The 27,516-nt window shown below is 30.6% G+C and overlaps 1 protein-coding gene across 1 annotated transcript in view; it reads right to left on the bottom strand.

The window, feature by feature from the left end:
* Positions 1-27,516, bottom strand: part of LOC122636104 (A disintegrin and metalloproteinase with thrombospondin motifs 7-like) — a 191,907-nt gene that overhangs the window by 50,381 nt on the left and 114,010 nt on the right. The window contains exon 7 of the mRNA XM_043827012.1: positions 26,300-26,427. Coding sequence (XP_043682947.1) covers positions 26,300-26,427 — 128 coding nt within the window. The remainder of the gene's footprint in view (positions 1-26,299; positions 26,428-27,516) is intronic.

Genomic DNA, 27,516 nt, shown 5'->3' on the forward strand with positions numbered 1-27,516 from the left:
ATTAATTAAACATTTTTACTTGATATTACGTTCGTCGTATTAAAAAGTTTCTTATGATCGCAGAAAAACAAGATTGTTCGGATCAACGCTAGGATACGTAAACAAAAATTGTATTCTATTAGAAAAACGTAATTGCAAAATCTGTATTGATCCTGTTTATGTTTAAAATAAATAAATAAATACAAAAATAATCTAATCGTTCCAATAACGAAAAAGAAACATTTTAGAGAGAAATTCGTTGCAATCGACAATATTTTCTTCTCATATATGCCGTTGTTTTCTCTTCGAACATCCCTTATCGGATTTCCCTCGACGATATAATCCTTATCTGATTGCGAGCCGCTTAGGGGCGAGAAGATAAGGGCTGTTATTTCGTAAAAGCGATACGTGTACGTGGATTCGGCCGATCCACTCGATTCTAACCGGTCACTCGTGATGATGACGGATCGGCCTTGATTACTCCGTGTAATTTATCTTACAGCTTTTAACTCGAAGCAGAGTGTTGAAAGAGGATAAGAAGGGGAAGCTAAGGTGGAAGAAACGTTCGTAGGACGTCAAAGGGGTTGTGATCCTCCTCGACACTCATGTAATTATCCCAAGTGCTTCGCTTTTAATGAGTTACTCTTATCGTTCTATCTAATTCTCTACGTAACCTGATACACGTAAAATGTGTATAGGATGTATGTATACTATGACCGATCGGAACAGCGTCGGAAAATTTTTATTTCGTCGACAATTTGTTCTTTCCTCTTTTCTTTTTGTCTTTCTTTTCTTTTTTTGTTTTGGTTTTAATTTTTTCCATTTTTTCTTTCTTCTACTTTTTTTTTTTTTTTTTTTTTTTTGGTAAAAGAAATTAAACTCTATAGTTTCTCCCGCGAAAGAACAAATTCGATATGGTAATTATTTTTTTAATTTAATTTAAGAAGTACTTTTTTTATCGAACGTTTATCTATTTTCGAATTTACTATTAAAGAGAAACTTGTATCTATATGTTAATATCGAGATATTAGTATGTATTTATATAATATATGATTGTATTGAGTCTTGCGTTTATTTCGTCTAAAAAATTTTTCTCTTCAAATTTAATCTCTATAACTTCGTTCAAAACACACCAATTCCAAGTTAATTACTTTCGTAAAAAAATACTTTTTTTTTTTTTTTATCGAAAATTTATTTATTTCCCAATTTATTTTCTGACGAATCATAATAAGAACGTTATAATTAAAGAGAAATTTGTATTATGTTAAAACCGAGATATAAGTATGAATTTATGGACAATTCTATATCTATAATATAATGCTTTAAATATGTGCATAAAATAACGAGTGCATTTTATTACGGAAAAATAATTTTCATAAGACGTTTGCATGTGATACAAATAAGATGAATCGTGACCGATTAGACGTGTCGGAAAATTTTTATTTTCTCGAAAATCTCGTCGAGTATTTCGAAAATAATGTTCTTCATTTTCTTTTACAGAATACGAATTAGAAAATAACTTCTTTCTTAACGAAATTTCTTTCATCAATATTTGATTTCCTTTCGAACGAATCGTAATAATAACGTTATAATTAAATGGAAACTTCGGTCTTGTTAAAACCGCGATATAAATATAAATTTATAGACAATCCTATATCTAAAATATAATGCACTAAATATGTGCATGAGATAATGAATGCGGTTATTATAGAAAATAATTTTCACAAGACGTTTGCATGTGATATAAATAAGATGAATCGTGACTGATTAGACGTGTCGGAAAATTATTATTATTATTATTATTATTATTATTATTATTATGTCGAAAATCTCCACGAGTATTTCGAAAATAACGTTTATAATTTCGTTCGAAACACGAAATATCCAAAAATAACTTCCTCCCTGATAAAATATCTTTTATCAAACTTATTATCACACGAATCATAAAATATAACGTCACGATTAAGTAGAAACTTCTACGATTGTTAAAAACGATATAAAACAAAATATATAATCACAAATCTACAAATAATACCTCGAACGAAAAAATGAGTACGATCTGTTACAAAAAAAAAAAAAAGAAAGAAAAAAAAAAGAAAAATAATATTCGTAGAACGCTTTCGCGTGAACGGATTTAATAAATTATCCTCTTTAATTTCTTCGACTCGTTTAGCGTAAAAAAACATTTCATTAGATGATCGTACTCTAGTATTTGAAATGATCAAATAAAAAATAGGGATTACGATCTCTCGATTAATCCATTCCACGTGAGAATAGAGTTTTAAATAATATAAATGTACAATGTGCGTCAGTTGTGTTATGAAGAGAGAAGGATATAATTGCTCGGCTTATCACGTTTCCCTTTCTCCTTCAAGTGTTATAACACAACGATAGAGAAAAGCGAGATACAACGCGAAAGGTAACCCGTAGTATTATCTATATTTAAATACGTCCAACGAAAAGATAAGATTCGCTTGTCGTTGACTTTGATTGCACTATTATTCTACTGGTTGAAGTAAACGGTCGTCGGTAGTGTAAAGGAAAATGGTAATGAGAGACTCTATAATCCTTCTTATCTTGGCTCGTGTGCACGCGTTCATATGCTCACACCTGACAGATAAGACGACGACGATGACGACGACGACGACGACGACGACTACGACGACGACGACGACAAGAAGGATCACGCAGAATGAAATATAAATATCGTAAAGGTTTGCCAAATATCTTATCATCTCGTATATTTCTACCAGTTGTTTATTTACATCTGTTAGATAATATCAAAGGTCATGTGTATTTTGTTTGTTATATCCGTGAAGGAAGACTTGGGACGTATTAAACGAGATCATAATTTAGATTTTGTTTAATTATTTCGAATATTCGTATACGATCATCCAATGATATATTTCAAGCTAATAGCGTCAAAGAAATTAACAAGGAAAATTTATTAAATTCGTCAATTTAATTTTATATATATATATATATATATATATATATATATATATTCAAATTAAATTAATTCGACATTCCACATTTCATCGCGACGAAATTCCTTTGTATAATATTCTTACAAATACAAATCTTGTATATCAAATATCTATGCAAGTACATTGTAAAATTGATTACATTTCTCAATAACACTAGGAATATTTTCATCTCGAGATTTACTCGCTCGATTATAACATAAATAAATATATTTCTACGATTAATAAAATTCTTACAATTAATATAATCGATTATAACTATCGGTAAATGCTACTTCGTTTTACGGATAGATTACTATCTGATAACGATATTGTCAACTCTCGTTAATTGAACTGAAACGAAATTTTTTTATCTACTTTTGTTACTCTCTCTTTCTCTCTCTCTCTCTCTCTCTCTCTCCCCTCCCAGTTATATTGAAATATTGAAAGAGATATCACTATAAGGGATATCGAAAGTAACCGACCGTACGAAAATGCAAAATTGCACTTAGGCAATGCGCTGCTAGTTGAACTGGTAAAACTGGAACTCTTGAAGAAGAAAAGCAGGAAACTTAAACTCTAAGTGGTTTAACGAAGGACTATTAGCGTATAGTTATGGTTATTTCGAGTATATTCGAGAGAAAGGACTAGTACTCGTGCGAAGGTTAAACCTAGAACTGATTTAGCATCCTTCTCTCTCTCTCTCTCTCTCTCTCTCTCTCTCTCTCTCTCTCTATCTCTCTCTTTCTTTATTTCTCTCTTTTTCTCATTCTCTCTTTCTCTTAACTCCTTGATTCAACGTAAAACGTAATAACTTTCCTTTCTTACGACTCCGGGGATTAGTTTTCTACCTAACAAATGGGCTCAATATCGCGAATGTTACGCTAGCTCAAGCACCGTGATCGTTCACTTTAAAATTAGTTTCACCTGGCCCTGATATCTTTTTACATATAAATGCATAAATATTATATACCTTAACTTTACGCGTTAACTGATCTATGTATCAATTTTAAGATCGAGATCTCGAATAAAAATTAATGATCACTGATACATTGTTTGTGAGATAGATCGGAGATACTTAATAGGAAAGTATAAATTTGAAAAAAAAGAAAAAAAAAATACAAAACACAACAATAAAATAAATATTAAACATATCGACAATCTAATCTTCTTATTTATACGTTTCTTCTAATAGAACAATTTAGCTGATAATTCATTTCGAAGATGATATATTTTCTATAGATTATATAGCGTACAAACAACGACATACTCTTTTAGGACGGTGAAAGTACTTATAATAAGAACGTATAAATCGAAAAAGAAAATAGAATAAATATTATATATCTATACATATGTATATCAATAGTTTAACATTATCATTTATGCGCTTTTCATAAAGCAACGTAGAACAATTTAGCTGATAACTAAAGCCAAGGGGTGTATCACGTCACTATACAAGCGTCATGGTCCCCGAGCTACGATTGATCAAGTTTCCAAGCAAGAGAATGGCTTTCTATCTGTATATTCGTGTCTCTGTGTATTTTGTCTCTCTCTCTCTCTCTATATATGTGTGTGTGTGTGTGTGTGTGTGTGTGTGCACTAAAGTGCAACGGACCCTTCGAGGCCTTCGAGGTCTTCGAGGTAAAATATGTTTTCACTATCTCTCTGAACGTTGGATAATCTGGTATGGTGTTAGAACGATAGAAACCGTTAGAACGTAATCCAGCTTAGGCTATTAATTTAATAACATCATTTTTGAAAGGAATTCGCATTTTACGAGTCGCACATCGACGTTCTTACAAACGCAAATAATTACGACTAAGTAAGTAATTAAATAAGTACGTAAGTACTTACCTTCAAGCGTCCAATTGCGAAAATTTCACGTGAACGAAATCTAAAGCGTCCGACTAAATGAACTAATCAACGAGAACTAACGCTTAGGGAAGGAAAGACACGAAGAATAAATATACGATAGGATATTACTAAGAACGTGAAGGACGATCGAGGAAGAAATTGTAAACATTGAATATACGTACGTATGTATAATATATGTATACAAATGTTGGATAGTATATGCGTAATATCTATTCTATTTCTTTCTGTTGTTCTTTTTTCATATTTATACTTTCATGTTTATATTATCTTATATACACGGATATTCTAACAAAGAGTACGTTGTTGATTTAATACAATATAATCATAGAAGCAAGTATTATTTTCGAAATTAATTATCAGCCAAATTGTTTTACGTTGTTTTATGAAATAAATTGTAAAATAAATGAGAATGTTGGGTTATCGTCGATATGAATTATTATAACGAATAAACGAACTACGATAAAGATATTTTAACTAAAAATTTAGTAAAAATAGTAAATGGTGTGTAAAGGAATATATGAATAAAATGTAACATCGACGTCGTTCGATTTGTTGCCGGTGAAAGTAATAAAAAAAGAAAAAGATAGTTCATGTAAACTTAACGATAGTTATTTGACTCCTTGTAACACGAGTCGTAGAGAATCTCTTGTTTAACATAAACTGTACGTTTCTTTTTATCTTTGTTATTGTAAGAGCTCTTCAAAATGACCTCCTTGCATCTAACGCGTTCAAGCATGGAAACGTTTTTATCATTGACATTGACTGTCTTATTCTTTCCATTCCATTTCTCTAGGTATTGTTCTGGATTTTCTGAAAGCCTTCAATTCTATCCCGAAATATATATTTTCTACGACATTCTCTATGGATTTTTCGTACACGATGCATTTCAAACAATTCTACAAATAATAAATCTTATATGTAGAAAAAAGAAAACAACGTAACTGATCTACGTAATTAATAATGTACGTACGTCGTTTAAAACAGAATAATTTTTTTAATCATCTATATATTTATATATTTAATTTTATATATATTTATATTATAAGTAATTTGTATCGTTCAATTATATATATATATTATTTTATAATTAAATATATAAATATATATATATATATATCTCAATTACAACATTAGATACGAAAAATCGTATTAAAATTTATTATTATATAATAAATAGAAGAAATATCTCTCCGAACTTTTATAAAGTTTTCATTAAAAAGTTATTTTGATGACTGTCAGTAAAATTTATTGAAGTGATTAATGGAGTAGTCGACGTTAAATTTGCTTTAAAATCCTCGGAAAATAGAGGGCATCCTTCCGTGAAAGACGTTGACCTTCGAATCAAGAGTGCATTAAAGTGCTATGAAGTATTCAACGTGTTGCCAGTGGATTTCCTGGCAGCTGCTTAAATCTACATCCTACTTTCGAAATTGCATGCTAGAAGAGTGCATGGTACCGTCTCTCTTTTCTGAATCGTTGTCGAAGTTGTCGTGCGTGTTACTTAAATTCTCAATCTCCCACAGAATTTAGAATTTTCTTCTATTTGCCTTCTAACAACGTTCGCATCCTAGATATTTTATAATTCGGATTAAAACCATTGAAGGTTAAATCGTTAAGGATCATTTTTTAATCATTTCCTTTTCTCTTTTTTATATTTTAACTGTGGAAAATATTTTTTTAGATCTTGCTTTTTTTCTTTTCTCTCTACAAGCAAAGACGTTTAAAATGTAATTAAATATAATTAGAAAAAATTATATCAATTATTTCTCTCTCTCTCTCTCTCTCTCTCTCTCTCTCTCTCTCTCTCTCTCTCTCTCTCTCTCTCTCTCTCTTTCTCTTTTTCTAATCCAATATATATCTAACATACCTTGATTTTCTTTTTTGCTTCTTTTTACCTCTTTTCTTTACTCATTTTTTCTTTATTTCTAAGAAAATATAATTAATGATAAAACGAAATAATAATTAATGACGATTATTCTCTTTAATCTTGTAGATATCTTGAATTAAAATTAGGCCGCAATAATATCATTATATATACATATACTATACATATATATATATATATCACACGTAACTTTTCATTATATCAACGTGTTATCAACGAGACGTCATTTTCTAAATTAAACAAAAATAAAACGTTACTTCGCTTTGAAGATTCCATATATTCGGCCTATAGAAATTACACACACATATATCTAACGTATATGATATGCATATATACATATATATATATATATATATATATATATATATATATATATATACATACATAACGTTCTTCCTTTATCGATTCGCTCCAAATTCCTTTCGACGTGTTAACCCGCGCGCGATACGAAGAATGTAGAGCAGAAACTTTGTGAAAACGTATTTTAAAAAAGAGAAAGAGATAGGAGAAGAAGGAAGAGGAAGAGGAAGAGAAAGAGAGAGAAATAGATAGAAAGAGAAAGAGAGACAGACAGAGAGAGAAACAGCCCGACTGTACGACGGATCGTTCCGAGTAATTAATCGTGAAATGTCTCCCGCTTTTTCTCGTGGATTTAAATCGCCAAGCTTGGAATTAACGCGACGCGAGGGGGTGAATGGTGCGAGTTGGGAGAGGGTGAAGGGGTGTCGGCCTCGGTGAACTCGTTTCTGTTTCGAAGAATCATTCCCATTTTTCCAAATGCTTCTATCGATTTCATCGATTTTATTACCGTCCTATACGCGTTATTAATTATTAAAATCGATAAGAAAAAAATTGATAAATAAATAAGGAACGTATAATATATATGGTAAATCATTTTCATAGGCTATAACGTTTGTCTACTGTGTTAAATCAAACGATTGGTTCATATAATTTCGATAACATACGAAATAGGAATTTGATATCTCACCGAAATTAAGGAAAATTTTAATTAAGGAGATTATTCGAGATTACGCTCTGACATAGAACCAGGTGGATCGACGCACACCTGGCATGACCGAAACTAATTACACGAGTTTCTCGATAATTAACGTCCTAACACTCAATGGGTTATATCCTTAATTCGAATTGTCCGTGTTGGCCGAATCAAACATACGAGAGAATTACGTTCGTTGCAAAACAATGGTTTCTTTAAATACATGCAACTCTTTCTCTTTCTCTATCTCTATCTCTCTATCTCTATCTCTCTATCTCTCTTGTTCTCTTTTTATCGACGTTCATTATTTGTTAATTTAACATTTAGTTATTTATCGTTGACGTATACGAAATTAACTGCTTAACTTTTCTATTTGACCCGGACGGAAATTGATAATCGATTTATTTTATTTATACGAAGGATGTCAGATTAAGTAAAAGCTCAGTGTGGATTTTATAAACTAAAATAGAAAAAGAAAGAATGAGAAAAGAAAACAGAAAAAATTCATCTAATATAAAAGTTAAATGTATTACGCCCGATGCGACCTTATTTTCCGAGTTGAAAATAGTTTTCAAACATTCCTTTCGAATCTCGAAAATCAAATGGGGACATTTATTTGCCATAAATTCTTAAAGAAAACATAGTAAAAATGTGCTATTGATTGAGAAGAATTCTCATCTATTATATACGTCGTTCTTTTTGTTTCTCTTAGAATAGCGTTTTATTTGTTACGTTCTTAAATAATTCCGTGCAAAATTTTTTTTCACGAACAAAATATTATATATATATATATATAAAATATATATTTATATAATTAATTGTTTTTAATAACTTTGTACAACATTTTTTGTTCCTCTCTTTGAAATTTTATCTTTGAGATTATATATATATATATACAAGTTTTGCAGAATACATTCAACGTTTCGAAAATTAAATTCAATCTTTTGCAAATCAATTTTTTTAATAGTATATATTATTACATTACACATCAATCGACATTTCATTACGATAGAAATTTTTTATCGGAGCTTCTATTAAACGTTCTTTTCTTTCCTATGGTATTAAATCGAATTCGAACGGGTATCGGTTCACGTGAAACGAACGATGGTAATTTACATCAAAACTTTTTTTTCCAGCTGTGGTAATCGAGCCCCAGGTAAAAGGGGGGAAGGATGGGTTGGGTTGCTGGTTGATACTCATCGAACTGTTCTTAACGAAAATCTAATTGCAAGACAATTCGAAGCTTCCTTTTGTCGTCAATCTATTTACTTTTTTTTTTTTTTTCTTTTTCTTATTCCCTTCGAATTCTAATTACGATTATCACTTTTTAATTGAAGTTCTTCTAAACGTTATTCCTTCTCTCTCTTTTTTTTTCTTTTTATTTTTTATTGCATTTTATACTTCTTATCCTTGCATTCTATGGGATTTTTATATTATTCAGTTTTATATTGAATAGTAATAAACATACGTATAATAGTTCTCTTTTTTTTTTGCTTTCTCCTTTACACACACACACACACACACACACACACATATGATTATAATTATAAAAAGAATACATATATATATATATGTATATAATTTTTATATTTATTTAAATACGTCATTAATAGATATCTCTTTTATTCTATAATAATAAAGAATTTAATATTATCCACGATGTTACGAAAACTTAATTATAAATTCTTTATATTTAAATTAGTTAACTATACGCAAATGCTTTCATAACAGCGAGCGGTTCGATAGCTCGCGTAAAAAAGCTCACTGGCAAGCCGCGCTTCGTGCTAATGAATATTCTACTGCGTATTTCTCCATTTTCTTTTTTTTTATTTCTTTCTATTTTATATATATATATATATATATATATATATATATATATACACACATATATTCCTTTTCTTTCGTTTTTTTATTTATATATATATATATATATATATACATATTTCGTTTATTTATATATATTTTCGCATTTTTCGTCGACTTAAAAGGTTACGCATAACGTACGTACTTGTGTGATTCTGAGAACGCTCATTTTAATTATTAATTTTAATCTCCTATGTACCTACATACGTATAGCCAGTAACAAAAGTTTTCGAAAAAGCTTTTCGAAGTTGACCAAATTTAATTTCGATTCGAACGTTTGACCCATAATATTTCGAAGAATTATTGCCGCGATCTTAAACAATTTCTATCTCTTTCTTTCTGATTTTTTTTTTTTTTTAATTTTTGCATACACCTCGTAAGACGATATTCACACTGACAAAATTTTATTATTCAAAAAAGAAAAATTAATACTAGATAGTTTGTGTAGTACCGACTGTACATATTATACTTTTTATCAGAATATTATTTCGAAGAATTTTTTTTATATCCCTTTATCTCCGTCTTTGCATTTGTTCACAAAGCTTTCATATTTTTAATTAGTTCCTGAACTTTTTTTTTTTTTTTCTTTTAATTTTTTTGATCAAAGCTCTTAAACCATTCTCGTATTAACTACAATACGTTGTTTCTTCAAAAGCGTATGAATATTTAAATTTTAAAAACTACCGAAGTTGGAATTTAACAAATTTAATTGGTCGAGATTCTATAAATGTCCTTTGTCTTTCTTTCTCTCTTTCTCATTTTCTCTTTCTCTCTCTCTCTCTCTCTCTCTCTCTCTCTCTCTCTCTCTCTCTCTCTCTCTCTCTCTCTCTCTCTATCTTCTTCTTCTTTGAAATAAATGCAACGCGATAATAATAATATAACACATATATAAACGTAAAATACGATATCTACGTTATTTATTTAACACCTAGAACGTAGAGCGTGCGTGACAATTTAATCAATCTTTCATCGGTCTTATTAAATTATAACCATTAATAATTTTATCAGCTGAAAAAGACTTCGTCTATATTTCTTTTCTTTTCTTTTCTTTTCTTTGTTTTTCTCCTTCTTTTTCTTTTCCATTTTTCCTCTTCATTCTTCTCTTCATTTTTACCCAATGATAAAAATCTTCGAACTTAAAGGTCTTACAGAATTTCATTCAAATTAGTTCGTAGAATTTTATTTCCGCGTTCTTATCTTTACTCTACCCCTGATCAAGGTAATCAAGGCAAAATTTACATTTTTTTTTTTTTTCTTCGATAGAATATCGAGAAAGTGCTCACGATCCTCGTTACGTTACTGTACTGCTTGCTTGCTAACGTAATGACGAATAAAGAAGGATAGAATGAGAGAAAGAGAAACAGAGAAAGAAAAAGAGAGACAGACAGACAGACAGACAGACATACAGACAGACAGAGAAAAAGAAAGAGAGAGAGAGAGAGAGAGAGAGAGAGAGCCAAGTACATTCTCTTGGGATTGTTTGACTTTGCGGAAATCGGCAGATTTATATTCGCTGTGTTAGTTTCTCTGTGTGCGTTCGATCGAATAGCCGATTAGTGCAATTCTTTTTTCTCCTCTTTTTTTTTTTATTCTTCATAGCTCTTCCCATCCCACTCCATCCTATCCCACCTCAACCCTCCTCCCCTTCACCTCACAGCTAACAATCCTTCTCGACAATCTCGCTGACTGTGAGGTAATTAACACTCGCGTCGATTACATCGAAGCGCGAGGAAATGCATTTCGCAGTAGTCCTCCATCTCTATCTCTATTATATACCCATGACCCACTCAATTTTACATTTGATACTCAGCAATGTCACCTTAGTCGCTTAAGTGACCTCATTTTCTCAACTATTCTTTATTATTCTTTTGGTAGGCTATTCCTCTGTCGAAATGGCAGTCAGTTCGTAGGACCGAAGAGAAATTTAAAAAAAAAAAGAACTTTTTTTTTTGTATTATCGAAAAGAGAAGTACGTTCTTCGTTTCCGTACGACAAGTACTTGAGAGTATTTCGATTTGACCTCAATGACTTTAACGAGACGAGAAAGTGAATGTATATAAACAAAAAAGATTTATATTGATATTATTACTATTATTATTGTATATGTGTGTGTGTTAATTTAATGTACGATATTTTTACATAATATAATATAATTAAATATTGTAATAAATTATATATTATATTATATATACTTACAATAAAATAATATATATACATATATATGTATACAATTATAGAAAATTATAAAGAAGTATCAAAATTAATTATACAGATTATTCGTAATTATTATTGATATAACATTATAATTATTATAAAATATATACATACATACATACATATACATATATATATATATATATATATATATATATATATATATAATATTATTTTCGATCCTCATAATCTCGTTTAATTGCATCGGTGGATTTATGCGTCGCACCGAAGCTGCTTACTTCATCCGTAATTGCGTCCTTAGATTCGCTCGCGGCATTTTACAATTCGCATTTATCACGGCTCTCTCGCAAGATTCCAAGTGAAAATATACGGCCCGGAAACAAGAGAGTATGCCGCCATTCGTTAAGACGTTTAATTTTATATGACTCTCCATGGAGGTGCTTACCTTTTTCTCTTTCCCTCTCTCTTTCTCATTCACTCTCTTTCTCTCTCTCTTTCTCTCTCTCTCTCTCTCTCTCTCTCTCTCTCTCTCTCTCTCTCTCTCTCTCTTTCTCTTTCTCTCTATCTATCTATCTCTCACGAGCTCGTTGACGTTATTTATTTTCTTACGAGACAGAACAGCAACCATTTTTCTTTCTAGTAAGAAAGCTAACGTAAAACGTTACGGCAATTAATATCGTATTTTGATGCAAAATGTTACCACTCTGTTTTCATTTCTTCATGGATAACTTTCGATTACTATTTAGCCATAAATTTTCTATCCTTTTTATGATTTACACACAAAGTGTTGGACGGAGATAAACATAGAATATTGTGCACACGCATATATAACATTAAATATAATACACATTAGTTATTAATAGACTACAATTTTTTTATTTAAAGTTATTCATATATGAACTGCAGATGAACAATTTTTAGAGAGAGAGAGAGAGATAGAAATAGAGAGAAATAATTGCTATAATTAAATGTCTGATTATACCGTATTTTTAATACTTGAAATAATCGATTAATTCGCAGATTGATTCGATCATATTCGAATATCGATTCTTACGTTTCGTTTACATATCTTTTCATCGATATATATATATATATATATATATATATATATATATATATGTATCTTTTGAAATGCATTTTAAATGAATATTCGTTTCGTAAAACCAAATGAACAATTAACTCAATCGAACGATTTAAAGGACCGACTTCGATTTAATTTTACGAAGTTAACTGATTGGATAATGGTTAAATAATTTCCTTTCTTTTTCTTTCTTTCTTTTTTTTTTATATATATATATATAAAACTCAAAAAATCCCATCCCTTTCCAAAAAATTTCTCCAGCCATAACCGTGCTTACCAGTAGAGAAAAGTTTAAGGATCGTTAAGAACGAACTTGAATATTTAGTTTCATTTCATTTTCTTAATTTAAACAACTTTTCGGATTCTCGGAAAAATTCTCTTTCTATTATTCGTATCATCGGGATTAATGTGAGGAGTTAGTTGAGAGTAATTAAACACGGAGCTGAGTTGTATCCGCGATGAATAAATTATTGGCCAAAGTTGGCCGCGAGTAACAGCGTACGAACGTGAAAAGAAGAAAAAGAAAAAAAAAAAATAAACTAAAACGTATCTGCGTAAATGAATAACAACTGGGCCAAATGAGAGGAGTGTGTGGGTGGATGAAAGACGAGGCTTGGATTAATGGCTCTAAAAAGAAATAAAAAAAGGCGGATCTGTCGGATATTATTCAACGAGGATAGATATTTTTAAAGATTATTCGAGAATAGGTAATATTTATCGCGTAAATCGAAAAATCGAATTTTTCGTTATCGTTCGAAATAAAAAATTTCATTTATTTTCGTTCATTTAAGAAAATATCATACGTCCTCGTTCATTTTCGAATAAGAATGTTTCACTCGAACGATACTCATCGATAGTTAACGATCGACAACTTTAATTATTAGATTTAACGTAATTAAATAGTAACAAGTTTGTATTTGATATTCCAAAGTTAATCGTACGAACGAAATCACTTTGAATAAATAATTTCATTCCATTTCAATCCATTAACACGATTTATTTCTTATTTGTTTATTATTCTTCCTTCGTAATTTTGTCGGATGTCGTCGAACGTACGTAGAATATTAAAGGCAGTACGATAATTAGTACGTATTAAGCTAACGATACTTTCAAAGAATATTCGTAACAAATCGCATTATTTAACGGAGGGTTGCTAGTAATGGGAAAAAGATCAAAAAAGAAAAAAAAAGAAAAAATAAAAGAAAAAGAAAAAGAAAGAGAAAAAAAAAAAAAGAAAATAAATTAATAAATAGATTAATAAATAAAAAGAAAAGAAAAATAAGAGAAAATCATGAATATTCAATTTCGGACGAGCTCTCGTTTCGAATAATTAAGCGATGTTGTTTAAGCGGAAGCGAAGTCTATCCCTCTCTATCTCTCTTACTTAGACATTTTTTTTTTTTTTTTAATCCACGAAATGTGTCGCCCGCATATTTTCCAACGAAAAAGGTGATTCAATCGTGTCTCGTAACGGCGTTCTCTCTAATTCAGCCGGTTAAATGAAATTTTATCCGCAGCCGCTTTGTTCCCTCATTTTGGTGGCTCTTACAATGAAAAGCAGACGGCCAACACGAACGGCTTTACTTCCCTTAGTTTTTCTCAGAGTCGTTAGCGATTTTCAAAGGACGTTTATTAATATCGTCGAAAATAAGCCAGATAAGTCGAAATTAATATTATCTCCTGTTAACACGTGGGTATACCGTCGCTATCCAACCTTTTACCGTCATTAGATACGATCTTTCATGTTTCTCAAAGTCTTTTTTCTTTTCTTTTTTTTTTCTTTTTTTTTTTAATACTGTGATATACAGAATGATTATTAATTAAGGTCCCGTTGAATATCTCGTTTGTTATGAATGTAAAAAAAAATTATGTATATATATATATATATATATATATATATATATTAATTTTCATGATTAAATTTGTTCGAATATTTTATTAGTACGAAAAAAAAAATCATCCCATTATTTAGTCGATCTAGTATTTCTTTCTTTCTTTCTTTCTTTTCTTTTTTTTAGTTAATTAAATATTTTAATGAAAGTTAGTATTAGTTCGAAGTTAATAAAAAAAAAAAGTGTATACTTTCTAATGTAAATAATATTAAGAAATTAATTTCTTTATAACGTTGAGTTTCACTTCGTATTATGTATGATATTTTTATCGAAAATTCTAACAGAGATTTTTGTCCATCATACATACTATAGAAACAAATGTGTGTGTGTGTGTGTGTGTGTGTGTGTGTGTGTGTGTGTGTGTGTGTGTGTGTGTGTGTAAATCTCTCTATTTCGTTTTTTCTTTTTAGTTCACGTTAATGTCGTTTTCATATTTTTCGGCGAAAAAAAAAATGACTCAAAGGTGCTCTCGATTACATCGTATATGTATATTTACGTATATACGAGACATGGAAGATTGTATTTAATAGAGTCCTACGTCGGATAACCATGGTATATCAAATTTTTTATCCGTATAGTCGTATATAGGGAGAAAAAAATTGGGAATAAAAAAGTAAAATTGGTGTTAATAAAATTCAATACTATATAAAGAAAAAAATCATCCAAATATACTACAAAAGAAGACCGTCATCCATATATACGTATGTATATATCTATTTTTATCTATTTTTTAAATGTATATGACACTCTAACAATATCTTTATTTTTTATTTCATTTATAAATATTATTTTATTTCATTTATAAATCGATTAAATCCTACGTTTATAACGATTGAAATATTGTAAAAAAAAAAAAAGAAGTTTTACTATAGTATGTTTACTATAAATGTTTTACTATAAATATTTATACTCATACAAACGGTACCGTGTGACAAAATATCGAAAATCCATTTCTCTCTTTCTCTTTTTCTCTCTCTCTCCCTCTTCATCTTCGTCTCTCAATTTCTAGGTGATTAAATTTAATTAAAAATATAAAACACATACGTACTTGTTCTACGTCGGATGATATTACGATAATCAATCGTTCCTTTTTCCTCCTTCTTCTTTTTTTTTCTTTTCTTCTTTCGCTTGAAATCATATCATAGATCATCGTTTATCCTTCTCTGGTTGTTAATTGAATCATTACGATGATTTCAACGATTCCATTCGCTAATGGGATTCGGAAAATTAATGATCAATTTTTGTACATTCTCTCTTTTATATAAAGTGTAATTTTATGATGATTAAAAAAAAAAAAAAGAAGATAAAAAAATAAAAAACAAATTGTAAATTATTTAGTGTTGTCATTTTGAATGGGAAAAGATAATTATACTTACCTGATAAATAAGAAGCGTGAAAATGCGAATCGTTCGATCTAATCGAACGATAGAGTTAAATTACGATATAACACACTGTTAACTGATAAGAAAATTTTCATTAACCGAACTCTTAAGTTCTATCGTTAAATCAGATAATCAAAATTCTCTCTCTCTCTCTCTCTCTCTCTCTCTCTCTCTCTCTCTCTCTCTCTTTCTTTTTCTATCTAACATAGAAAATATTTGTCGATGCTATTTGCCAAAGGAAATCAATCGAAACGTTGATTTTCCAAGCAATCATAGTAACCTGCAATTTTTTGTTATTACTGCGAGATAACATTATATGCAATTTTTCTTTTCTTTTCTCTTTGTTTTTTTTTTTTTTTTTTTTCTTTAAACAAAATAACGTTTATTATTATACGATGCAAAGTATATCACGTTATTGGACGACGATTCGAGAAAAATAAAAAAAGACAACTTGTAAGTCATTAAAAATTTTCTCCTTTCATATAGAAAATATGAAAAGTTTCTGAGAATTTATATTTATATGAAAATTTATATTTAAATGAAAAGAGCTTGAAAATACGAAATATTCGGTCTAATCGTACGATATAGTTACAAAATACTATGTAAGCATTTTTAATCCGATCAAAAAATTTTCATTAAGCGAACACTTAAGTTTTTCTATTATTAAATCGAATAATAAAAAATTTGCTCTCTTTCTCTCTCTCACTCTCTCTCTCTCTCTCTCTCTCTCTCTCTCTCTCTCTCTCTCTCTCTATCCATCTATCTATTTTACATAAAAAATATTGTCAAAATTATTTGCGAAGGGAAATTAGTTGAGACGTTGATTTTCAGAGCGATCGTCGTGATCTGCAATTATTTTATTAGAACGATTACAACGATGTAAGATGATCTACAAGTTTTCTTTCTTTTTTTTTTTTAACCTCCTTTTTCTCCTCTCTCCCATTTCCTTTCGAAAAGGATATCGATACTATATATGCACAGGAAAAAGTCAAACATTCACATATCTCGTCGTATCACTTGCGACTATGCATTTCATTCGCGATTTGACATACATACACTTAATTTTAGTTTAGTAGCGTTTTTTGATCATCCATCGAATTCTATAAAAAAGTTCGTTTATTTTTTATCGTATATTATATATATATATATATAGTATATATAATATATATAACATATATATTATATTTCATATTTATAATATATATTATATACCGTGATCTTACTTTTTTTTTTACGCTACACTTTTTCATTAGTTTTGGTACGTATTGGCTGGAGTTTCGATATTTTTCATTTACGATATTAACGTGAAAGTTCTATTTTTAACAAATAACTTCTTACTTTTTAAACGTGTATATGTCTTTCTGTCCTTATGTGTGCGTATACGTCCGACATATATATATATATATACATATATATATATACACAAACACGACGCATGTTTTTGTATGTGTATGTTTATGTATCTATGTAAGTATATACGTATCCATGTATGTATGTATGCATGTATGTGTTGCATATTTATATACATTACGTCTTGCGGCGAGAAATTCTTAACAAGAAATACTATAACGATAATGGTATTTTTTGCTGAGACTTTTTCGCGACCCTTTGTCTGTCCAATCTACCGGCACTTCCCTTTTTCCTACTACGCGCTAACTTTTCCAACAATGTTTACGTGAAAGAACGTACGGTGATCTCTCTCTCTCTCTCTCTCTTTCTCTTTCTCTTTCTCTTTCTCTCTCTCTCTCTCTTTGTCTCTCACACGCGTCCACTCCGTGGTCCCATCGGTAAAACGAAAAAATATCAAACCAGCAAACGCAAATGATCGTAATAAAAACAGAAGATATACGGAATATTGTTTAAAACTATATATTTCGATTATGAACGATCTGAACGTTTCCTTCTTTCTATTTTTTGTTAATAATTAATTTTTTCTTCTTACTCGCATTCTTCTCGAGAGAAACGAAAAATATGGTAAATACGGTAAATTAGTTGGAGTAAACTTTCTCTTCGATCGTTGTTTCTCCTCTTTTTTTTCTTTTTCCTTTTGTTTTCTTTCTTTTTTTTTTTTTTTAGCTTATCTCTCATTCTCTTCGTCGGTGATGTATCTTTCGTATTCTTTATTTATTCCCTTCTTTTCATTTCTTTTTTTTCCCACCCTCCTCCTCCTTCACCCCTTTCTCCTCCTCGCAACGAAACAGGTCGTAATTGAGAAAACCAAAGTAAAGTGGCTGCGAACTCGAAACCCCGACCTACTTTTAAATATGTCTGGTAATCAAATAAGGAAAAAAGAATAGAAATTATGAAATAAATAAAACGGAATAACAAAACAAAAAAATAAAAGAAAATAAAAAACAACGGAAGAAGTATAAAACAAAAAGTAGTAGTAGTAGTAGTACTAGTAGTACTAGTAGTAATAGTAGTAGTAGTAGTAGTAGTACTAGTAGTAATAGTAGTAGTAGTAGCAGTAGTAGAAGAAGAAGAAGAAGAAATAAAGAAAGAGAGAGAGAGAGAGAGAGAGAGAGAGAGAGAGAGAGAGAGAGAAGGAAGAAAGAGAAAGAAAAGCAATAAAGAGAAAGAGAAAAAGAAAAAGAGAGTAAGAGAGAGAGAGAGAGAGAGAGAGAGAGAGAGAGAGAGAGAGAAAAGAAGAAAAAGAAAAAAAAATATGTTTGCGTCGACGATTCCGTATTCGCCGTCCTGGAAAATAAAATCTACTCGCTGAAACTTAAACCGCGTTATAACTTTGGTGAATAAACTTTCGTCGTTCGTCGAGAAAAGCATGAGAAAAACTATCTCTCTCTCTCTCTTTCTCCCCCTCTTTTTCTCTTTCTTTTCTCCCTCTCTCTCTCTCTCTCTCACACACACATACACACTCTCACTCTCACTCACTCCCACTCGAGATATTTATGCATATGCGACCGTATGCACGAGATTCTTCTTTTCCATACTCTAACGCGTCGACTCTCGGAATTATCTCAGAAATATTTTTTTTCTCCTTTATTTTACTTTTTTATTTCTCTTTTCTTCTTCTTCTTCTCCTCCTTCTTCTTCTTCTTCTTCTATTTTATCTTTTTCTATTCGTTTTCTTTTTTTTTTTTCTTCATTTTTAACTTCGTGCTCGTTTTCTCTCTCTCTCTCTCTCTCTCTCTTTCTTTCTCTTTCTCTTGTCTCTCTCTTTCTCTTACTTTCTCTCTTTGTTTTCCGAATACAAAGAAACACACGTAACAGCGACGTGTGTTGCGAATCATATTCATGGCTTCGAGCTAGGCGTAAATTATTTATTTGACGATCGATTTGATATGTACAGAATGTATAATTCGTATTTACAGTTAGACGACAGATATCCTCCGTCTCCTTACCCCCCTTTTTTTTTCTTCGTACGTAATTTCAATCGAGATATTTATATTTAACTTCGATATTAATATTAACTATATTGTCGCAGCGAGGCCGTTATATATTGTTTAAACGTTAAATGAAAATTTGTTCGATTTTCGCGCGACGCGTTTCGTGACAGTAAAAAAAGAACGTGTGTGTGTGTGTGTGTGTGTACGTATGCGTGTATTTTTTTTTTCTTTTTTTTTTCTAAATAATAATTAACGAAACTCCGTTTGTGAATGTTTTCGCGAATAAATTAATTCGCGAGGAAATTAAGGAAGAGAAAAAAAGAAAAAAAGGAGGGACGTGATTGATAGAAGAAAAAAGAAAAAAGAGAAAGAGAAAAAAGAAAGAGAAATTGTAGAATTTCAACGAGAAACGATAAAGTCGAATCCACGATTGATCGTGAATAAATGATCGTAAATGCGTCGACAATTCCGCACGCTCGTTATTTTGCATCATTTCGTGGACGCACTGCGGTATTCGCGGTCTTCGATCGATCTTGTAAATTTACGTATCGTTAATGTATACGTATAGATACTTAATGGATAAGCCAAAAAGTGTTATACGATTGTACTCGCAATCAGTGAATTCTCATTGTCATTTTCTAATTTCCATTCGTTATTTCCAAAATCCTGGAAAATCTCGATACATTCGTGATATTAAACAACGTACATATATCTATTAACGCAACAATGACATCGTTTATAGTCGATTATAACGATTATATAGGGTCTCGTTGCTTCTTTTTTTTTTTTTTCATTTTTTACTTCCTTCTCTTTCAATCGAAAGATAAAAAAATCGATCGCGAGAATCACCGATTTCGAAAAGAAAAAAAAAAAAGAAAGAAAAAAGAAAATGTAAAACGAACAACGGCTCGTAAGTGCTGCGATATATTCATGTATGTACATACACTACCGTCAAAAAGATTACTTGGACCATTCCTATAATTATAATCGTATAACGATACATACTATGTATATTCTTCGACGTTATTTTCATTATAGAAAAGATCAAAAAAGTTCTCTCATTAGTTCGTATTAAATAATTACTGGTACAAAAAAAAAACAAAAAAAAGAAAAGAAAAGAACAGAGAGAAAAGAGAATAGATCTAAAAAGAACGAGAGACACGTACTGCGCTTAAAATTAAAGAACTCGATGGAAATGAACGACATGTTTTTCACACATTGTTTGAGATTCATTTTTAAAAAAGAAAAGAAAAAGAATTATATATAGAATAGAATAGAAATAAAAGAACGAGATCACGTCGTAATTTGGAAATGGCGCAAAAAAATTGATAACTCGTTTCTTCTTCTTCTTCATAATAATCAATAGTATTTTGTAATGTGTAGTTCAGTGATTATAGAAACTTTTCGACGGCAAATATATATATATATTTATATATATATATATATATATATATCTCGTATATATGTATGTACGTATACATAAAACAAACGATTGCTCGCTCAATCTCGGCGACGAAGCAAAACTCGCTGTTATTTATTTCGAGAATAAAAACGAATTGACTATAATTAAACGAGTTCTCGTAATCTATCGAGTTTGAACGAACAACACGTGCTCGTAGCTTAGCGATTTTCTTTAAAAGTAATTCGATCGTACGAATGATCGAAAGTTAATTTCGATCGAAATGAAAATCGCGTTTCGCTTTTATCTCTGTCTTTTTTTTCTTTCTTTTTCCTTACTTTCCTTCATCACTTTTCTTTCCTCTCATATATCGTTTCGAATAACTGCTTTTTTTTTATATTATAATTTTGATGGTAAAAACTTTCTATACAATTACATCGCCGACGATACATCGTCGGCCTTGAAAATCTTTAATCGTGAATCGTTACGTTGAATCTTTCTCGACGAACGATATACATAAGTACGTACGTCTGTCCATGTATGTATATGTGTATTTGTAGATATATATATATATATGTATTTGTGTGTATATGTAGGTATGTGTGCTTATATGTATATGTCTATATGTGTACGTCGATCGTCGAGCGTCGAACTTTCATAGTCCAAGATCATAGACAAAGTTCAATGTTATTATTTTCTTTGTTTTGTCTTGGAAGAGCAGCACTCGCGACGATGGCTAAAATATCGTCCGAAGGAATAGAATCAGCGGAAGAAACGTCGCGGCCATTCTGTCACCGCTTCCATGATGCATCGCCGCTGGATGTTCTTCTGAAACAAACGCTATGCTATAATAACGTTTATTATTAAACATTTTCCCTTTGCCTTTCGACACTATTACGAAATGTCAATACACGTAATCGAAATTATTTCTCAATATTTTCATCTCACATCTCGGATTAGAATTGTTGCACTTGGAGGAAAGAAAAAAAGAACAAACAAATTTATTCGAGCTTAAAAAAAAGAAATACCACGCGATCTTTGTGTTATTTCATAATCTTTCGAAATCTTTCGTCGTTCGATCTTTTCTCTTTTCGACAATTTTCTTCTTCTTTTTTTTTTTTATATATATATATATATATATTTTTTTTTCTCTCTCGAGCGATCACTTACGATCGCTTCTACGAAATACTACGTTTTTTATAATAACTTTGTATAGTAATCTTGTATAATATCATTGTAATAATTTTGCAACGAGGAAGCACGTTAAATTAAATTCATTCAAATGTCAATTTTCCCGTGTAAAAACGAACGAATAATTTTCGAATCATCGTCATATAAATTATTTTCAATGGGAATTTTTTTCTATTGCGTTTTTTTTCCCCCTTCTTCTTCTTTTCTTTCAACGATTCAATAATCTTTACGAATTTACTCTGAAAGTAATAAATCGCGAACGTCTCGTAAAATAATCACGGTTTTCCTTCATAACGAACGATTGGAATATTACTAACAGGACGACTTCAAAGAGAATCGCCTCGAAGCGATGCAAACAACCAAATTAATATGTTCTAAGATGTCGCGAAGCATTTCAGAGACGAGAACGAGGACCACATGACCCGAGGCTAAATGTTTCTAGCGAGGACATTGTTTCCCTTATCCGCTATTCTAAACATAATTTCCATAGAAATATATAGAACGTGTATATATGTACATAGTACATATAATATATTCAAATATAATACATATAATATATTGAGATGTTTGAACACGTAATTATAAACCTCTAATATATCAATGTAATATATATATATATATATATATATATATATATATCATGTGAATAGACATAGATATTTATCTACGACGTACTTATACATATTCGTTTTAAATATATAACGTATATTATTTTTTATAACATTCGTACACATTTTTATATATTTATAAATTGGTCTTCTTTCTCTCTCTTATTTTTTTCTTTTTTTATATATATATGTAGTATTCGTGAAAAGTCGAGTAGTTTCTCGATTTCGAAAGATCTTCCGTTTCCCGAGCGGTTGCTTTAACCATTAAGCTATCCAAGCTCTTCGTATATAAAATAAATATCTAAAATAAATATCACATACATACATACACACACACATTTATATATATATATATAGAGAGTATACACATCCACGAACGTTCCCAATTCCAAAACAGAACTGTAAGTATATCATAAAATATATTTATCTATATTTACTAAAAATCTATATATAATAGATACATAGTTCCATATACAGGATGTCTTTCCATAGATATCCGTACAAATATCTTACAACCGATCGAATTTACAAGGAAGTATATTATTTAAAAAAAAAAAAAAAGAATATCCACGTCTCTTTTAATAATTTATTACCCTCGTTTTCTTTTTGTGTTTTACTCGTGATCGATACGTTTCAATAATTTCCATCATCATCTTGTGGACGGATATCCCGTATAACAAACTTCTTAATTTATTAAACGAAAAATTTATCATTCAAATGAAACAAAAAGGAATAAATGGTAAGGGAACACGTCTCGATATTTCTATAATATTTTCTTGACGAAATTAAAAGAAAAATAACGAAAGAAAGAGAGTGAAAAATTGAGAAGACAGAGAAAGAAAAAGAGAGAGGAAGAAAGAAAAAGAAGATGACGATAAAAAAAAAGAAAAAGAAAAAAAAATGGAAGCAATAAATCTTACGTTCACTTTTTGTTCATTTTATTTCTTTACCATTAACTATGTGCACTCGTACGCTGTTGGGGTGAGTATTGTTGGGCGAACACGTGTAAAGTCCCGAGTCTTCCTGGATGGCCTTCTGAATGAGCAAACGGCTCGACGTCACGGGTCCTTTTTCCGTGATCAGGCTAATGCCGCCTCTCGGCGAATCGAAGTTAATCGCCTGTGAAAGAGAAAGAGCGAGAGGGAAGAAGATCTCGTGTGGCGCCATTAACTCTTTCTATTTCTTTTTCCTTTTCTTTTTATCTCCCTCTCTCTCTCTCTCTCTCTCTCTCTCTCTCTTTCCTTCCTTTTTTCTATCTCTCTATCTCTCTCGTTTCTTTTCCTTTCTTCTCGCTCTCACTCGTTCTTCCTATTCCGTTTTCGTAGACGTGCTTAGGGTGGAATAAAGCTACTTTAGGGATTGGAATAAGGCAAGGGTAAGAGTAGGGGTATCTTATTTAAGTGGTAGAAAGCATCGTAGAAGTAAAAGACAAGTTGAAACGCGACTTAAGAGCGTCGACCGCTCGACGCCATGTTACGTTGACGTAATCGAGCATTGAGTAACTACGGACACAAAGTTATTTTTCTTTCTCTCTCTCTTTTTTTTTTTGTTCTTTATTCTGCTTTCTTTCTTTTTTTTTTTTTGATACTCTCTCTCTCTCTTTTCGAACACTTCTCAACGATCCACTTTGTTGTTTTTTTTTTCTCTTTTATTCCCTAGCTCTCTTTATTTATTTATTTACTTTTGTTTCCTTCTTCTTTTTCATCTCGACTAATCTTTTTTCCTTCCTTCTTCTTATTCTTCTTTTTCTTTTTCTTTTTCTTTTTATTACGAAATGGAACAGAAATAATATCAATTTATTTATTTCGATTTAAATTATTTCGCTTCGAGATATCCTTTCGATTCAATCGACGTTTTTTTTTTTTTTTTCATCTAATGTATTATGTATATTCTATCTCTATATATTTGTCGAATTTAAGTGAAAACGAAGAATCTCGATCGTTCGTTCGTTCGTTCGTTCGTTCGTTCGTTCATTCGTTCGTTCTTAAACAGATTCTCGAAAGATATTCACTGTGAACTACGGACTAATTTTGAAGTTCGTTTCGAAATTACACGTCGCTCAGAAACTCTTCAAGCCGTATCCGCTCGCTTGCTCTCCATCTAATTCAGATAATCTTACCGTAATCCTATTATCTTAATGTCTAGGTCTCCAGAGAACGCAACAAGCTTTAGATTCCATTATCCCCGCGCAGCTAACAGATGCCTTAGAAAATACAATAATACTCTTGCTAATCTTTAATCGGCTTAATCGGTTTGCGAACCTCTTGTCGACCGAGTCATGTCTTTCGATGAATTATCGACATATATATATATATATATATATATATATATATATACATACACACATATATATATAGGAATCGATATGTTAACGAACGATCGACTTCATTGAAAAAAAAAAAAAATAGAAAGAAAGAGAAGGATCAACGATACAAAAATTTAGAAACAGATAAATCAATGAAGAAATTCTTAACAAAATATATTATTAGTACTTTTTATTCTCGATCTTGTAAAATTTGAAATGTGATGTATGACGAAGTTACTGCGATCGATTTGTTCAATATCGCAGGGAGAAAAGAATTTTCGTTATGATTAAAAAGAATTTTTCGTGATTGCGTTTGTCTTGAAAAAATAAAAAAAATGCAAAACAGAAAAAATACATTACACACACACACACACACACACACATATATATATATATATATATATACGCACACAAAATTTCACACACGAGAGAGACAGCAATGACGTGATTTCCATTTTTTAAATATATATTTTTTTTTATAATAATAAAAATGGCAAAACACATTTTTCAGTTAAAAAGAAAAAGAAACCCAGCACCGAACGTTAATACGTTTTTCGTTTTAATCAAGTCGGAATACAAATAAACGAAAAATAAATAAAGTGATATTCCGATGGAACATAAAATCGAAACGAAGCTATCGACACTCTTCGATACTCCGAAATTGACATTACGATAAACAAATAGAAACTTTGCAAATATGATTGCAAGTTGATATAAAATAACAACGTTACGATGTACGAAAAGGTATATATATATATATATATATATATATATATATCGGTACGATATCATACAGATTTTAACGACGTTCTACCACCTTTAATTCTATCGTTTCTCTCTCGTCCTTATCGTTTCGCAAAGTGCGAAAGCAGGTCGACCACTTCTAAAGCTGTGTGTTCGTTGAAATCAAGACGAATATGGAGGCCGAGAGAAAAATAGAAAGAGAGAGAAAGAGAGAGAGAGAGAGAGAGAAAGAGAGAGAGAGAGAAACAGAGAGAGAAAGAGAGAGCGAGAGAGTCGTTGATAGTATTCTTTGGCAAAAGGGAAAGATTCCTTTGTACGACGCACCATTTCCAAGAAATAGAACGAAAAAACTAAATAAAAAAAAAAAAGATATATACATATATATTAAATACAATATTTCAAATTTCAATATGTCCGCCATTTTTCTCAGACGTTGTCTCCTCGAGAAAGTAATTTATTATTATCGTTATTAAAAAGAAAGTAAACGAAGGCGAGAAACAGTAAGAACACGAAAAAAAAAATTAATTAATTAAAATGATCGACGATCGATCATTTGAAATTTTCAATATTCCATGATAATTAATTAATATCGAATATCGAATAAGTTCTGTTCTCCTACCTGTCGATTATGACTCCAGATTATCGTGGACGGTGGTTCTGGTGCGTACCTTACAAGACAGGTTAGATTTATCGTACTGTCTTTGTTAATAAATAAATCTGGACCTCCCGTTATCTCGGTGACTGGTTCTGCAAACAGACAAGCGAAGAAAAATAATAATAATAATGATAATTAACAAAAAAAGAAGAATGGAAGAAAACAATGTAGACAGAAAGAAAGAAAAATATAGATCAATGAGGATTAATTTTGTTAACAATCAACGTGCGCATAGATATTCAATTGAAAATGATTCCTCTTTTTATCGATACCGATATCCTCGATTTCATCATCGAATCAACTTCGCGAAGATCAATCGAGATATTTAATAAGAGATAATAATTAAAAGTTTTCCCATAAAAAGTTGATAAACGTGCAGCGGTCGACTTACTCTCCTTGATTATTGAATTTCAGTAGTTAACGATAAACGATAGGTAATTTTGCACGCTTAATCGCATCCTCGTTAATAAATTCGCGTTCACATCACCGTGAAATCGAATTCATTATCGATCCACCATCGTCATCGACATCAACGCAATATCTCCGATCTCTGGATGAATTTTCTACGCATCACTAATTCTCTGTTGATCTTTTCCAACGATATTGTATATGTATATATATGTATGTATAAACATGTATATGAATATATATATGTATATGTGTAGCATAACGGAATCGAATATTAGATCTAATTTATGTTCGATTAAATATCGAGAAATAGAGAAGATAAAAAAATATTAGAAAATATGATAGGTATTTAATATTTTGATGTCGGATGACCTAATGGTATTTAAATAAAATAATTAGTATAGAAAAAAAAAAAAAATACAAGAAGAATCGTTTCTCCTATGTCTATGTAAAGTTCGACAAATGAAAAAGTTAAGGAATAATTTCTAAATATTTTTAGAATACCCGACGTTGTATATAGGTGAATCTTCTTGAAACGTGCTTGGAATACGATGAAACTCGTCGCTATATTGTGTCACATTTGTACCGCGTCCATCGGCTATCGCAAAGATCAATCGAAACGCGCTTGATTAAAAGAAAATAAACTCTATTTACACTGGAATAATCGATTTAGCCTTAAAATATCATTCCTAATACTAATTACTGATCGACTGTTAATTGATTCTTCATTAAAAAATTATAAGACACAAGTGGCACAAACGCAACCCGAAAAA

This window comes from Vespula pensylvanica, chromosome 20, assembly GCF_014466175.1.
Source record: "Vespula pensylvanica isolate Volc-1 chromosome 20, ASM1446617v1, whole genome shotgun sequence".
In the NCBI taxonomy this organism is placed as follows: Eukaryota; Metazoa; Arthropoda; class Insecta; order Hymenoptera; family Vespidae; genus Vespula; species Vespula pensylvanica.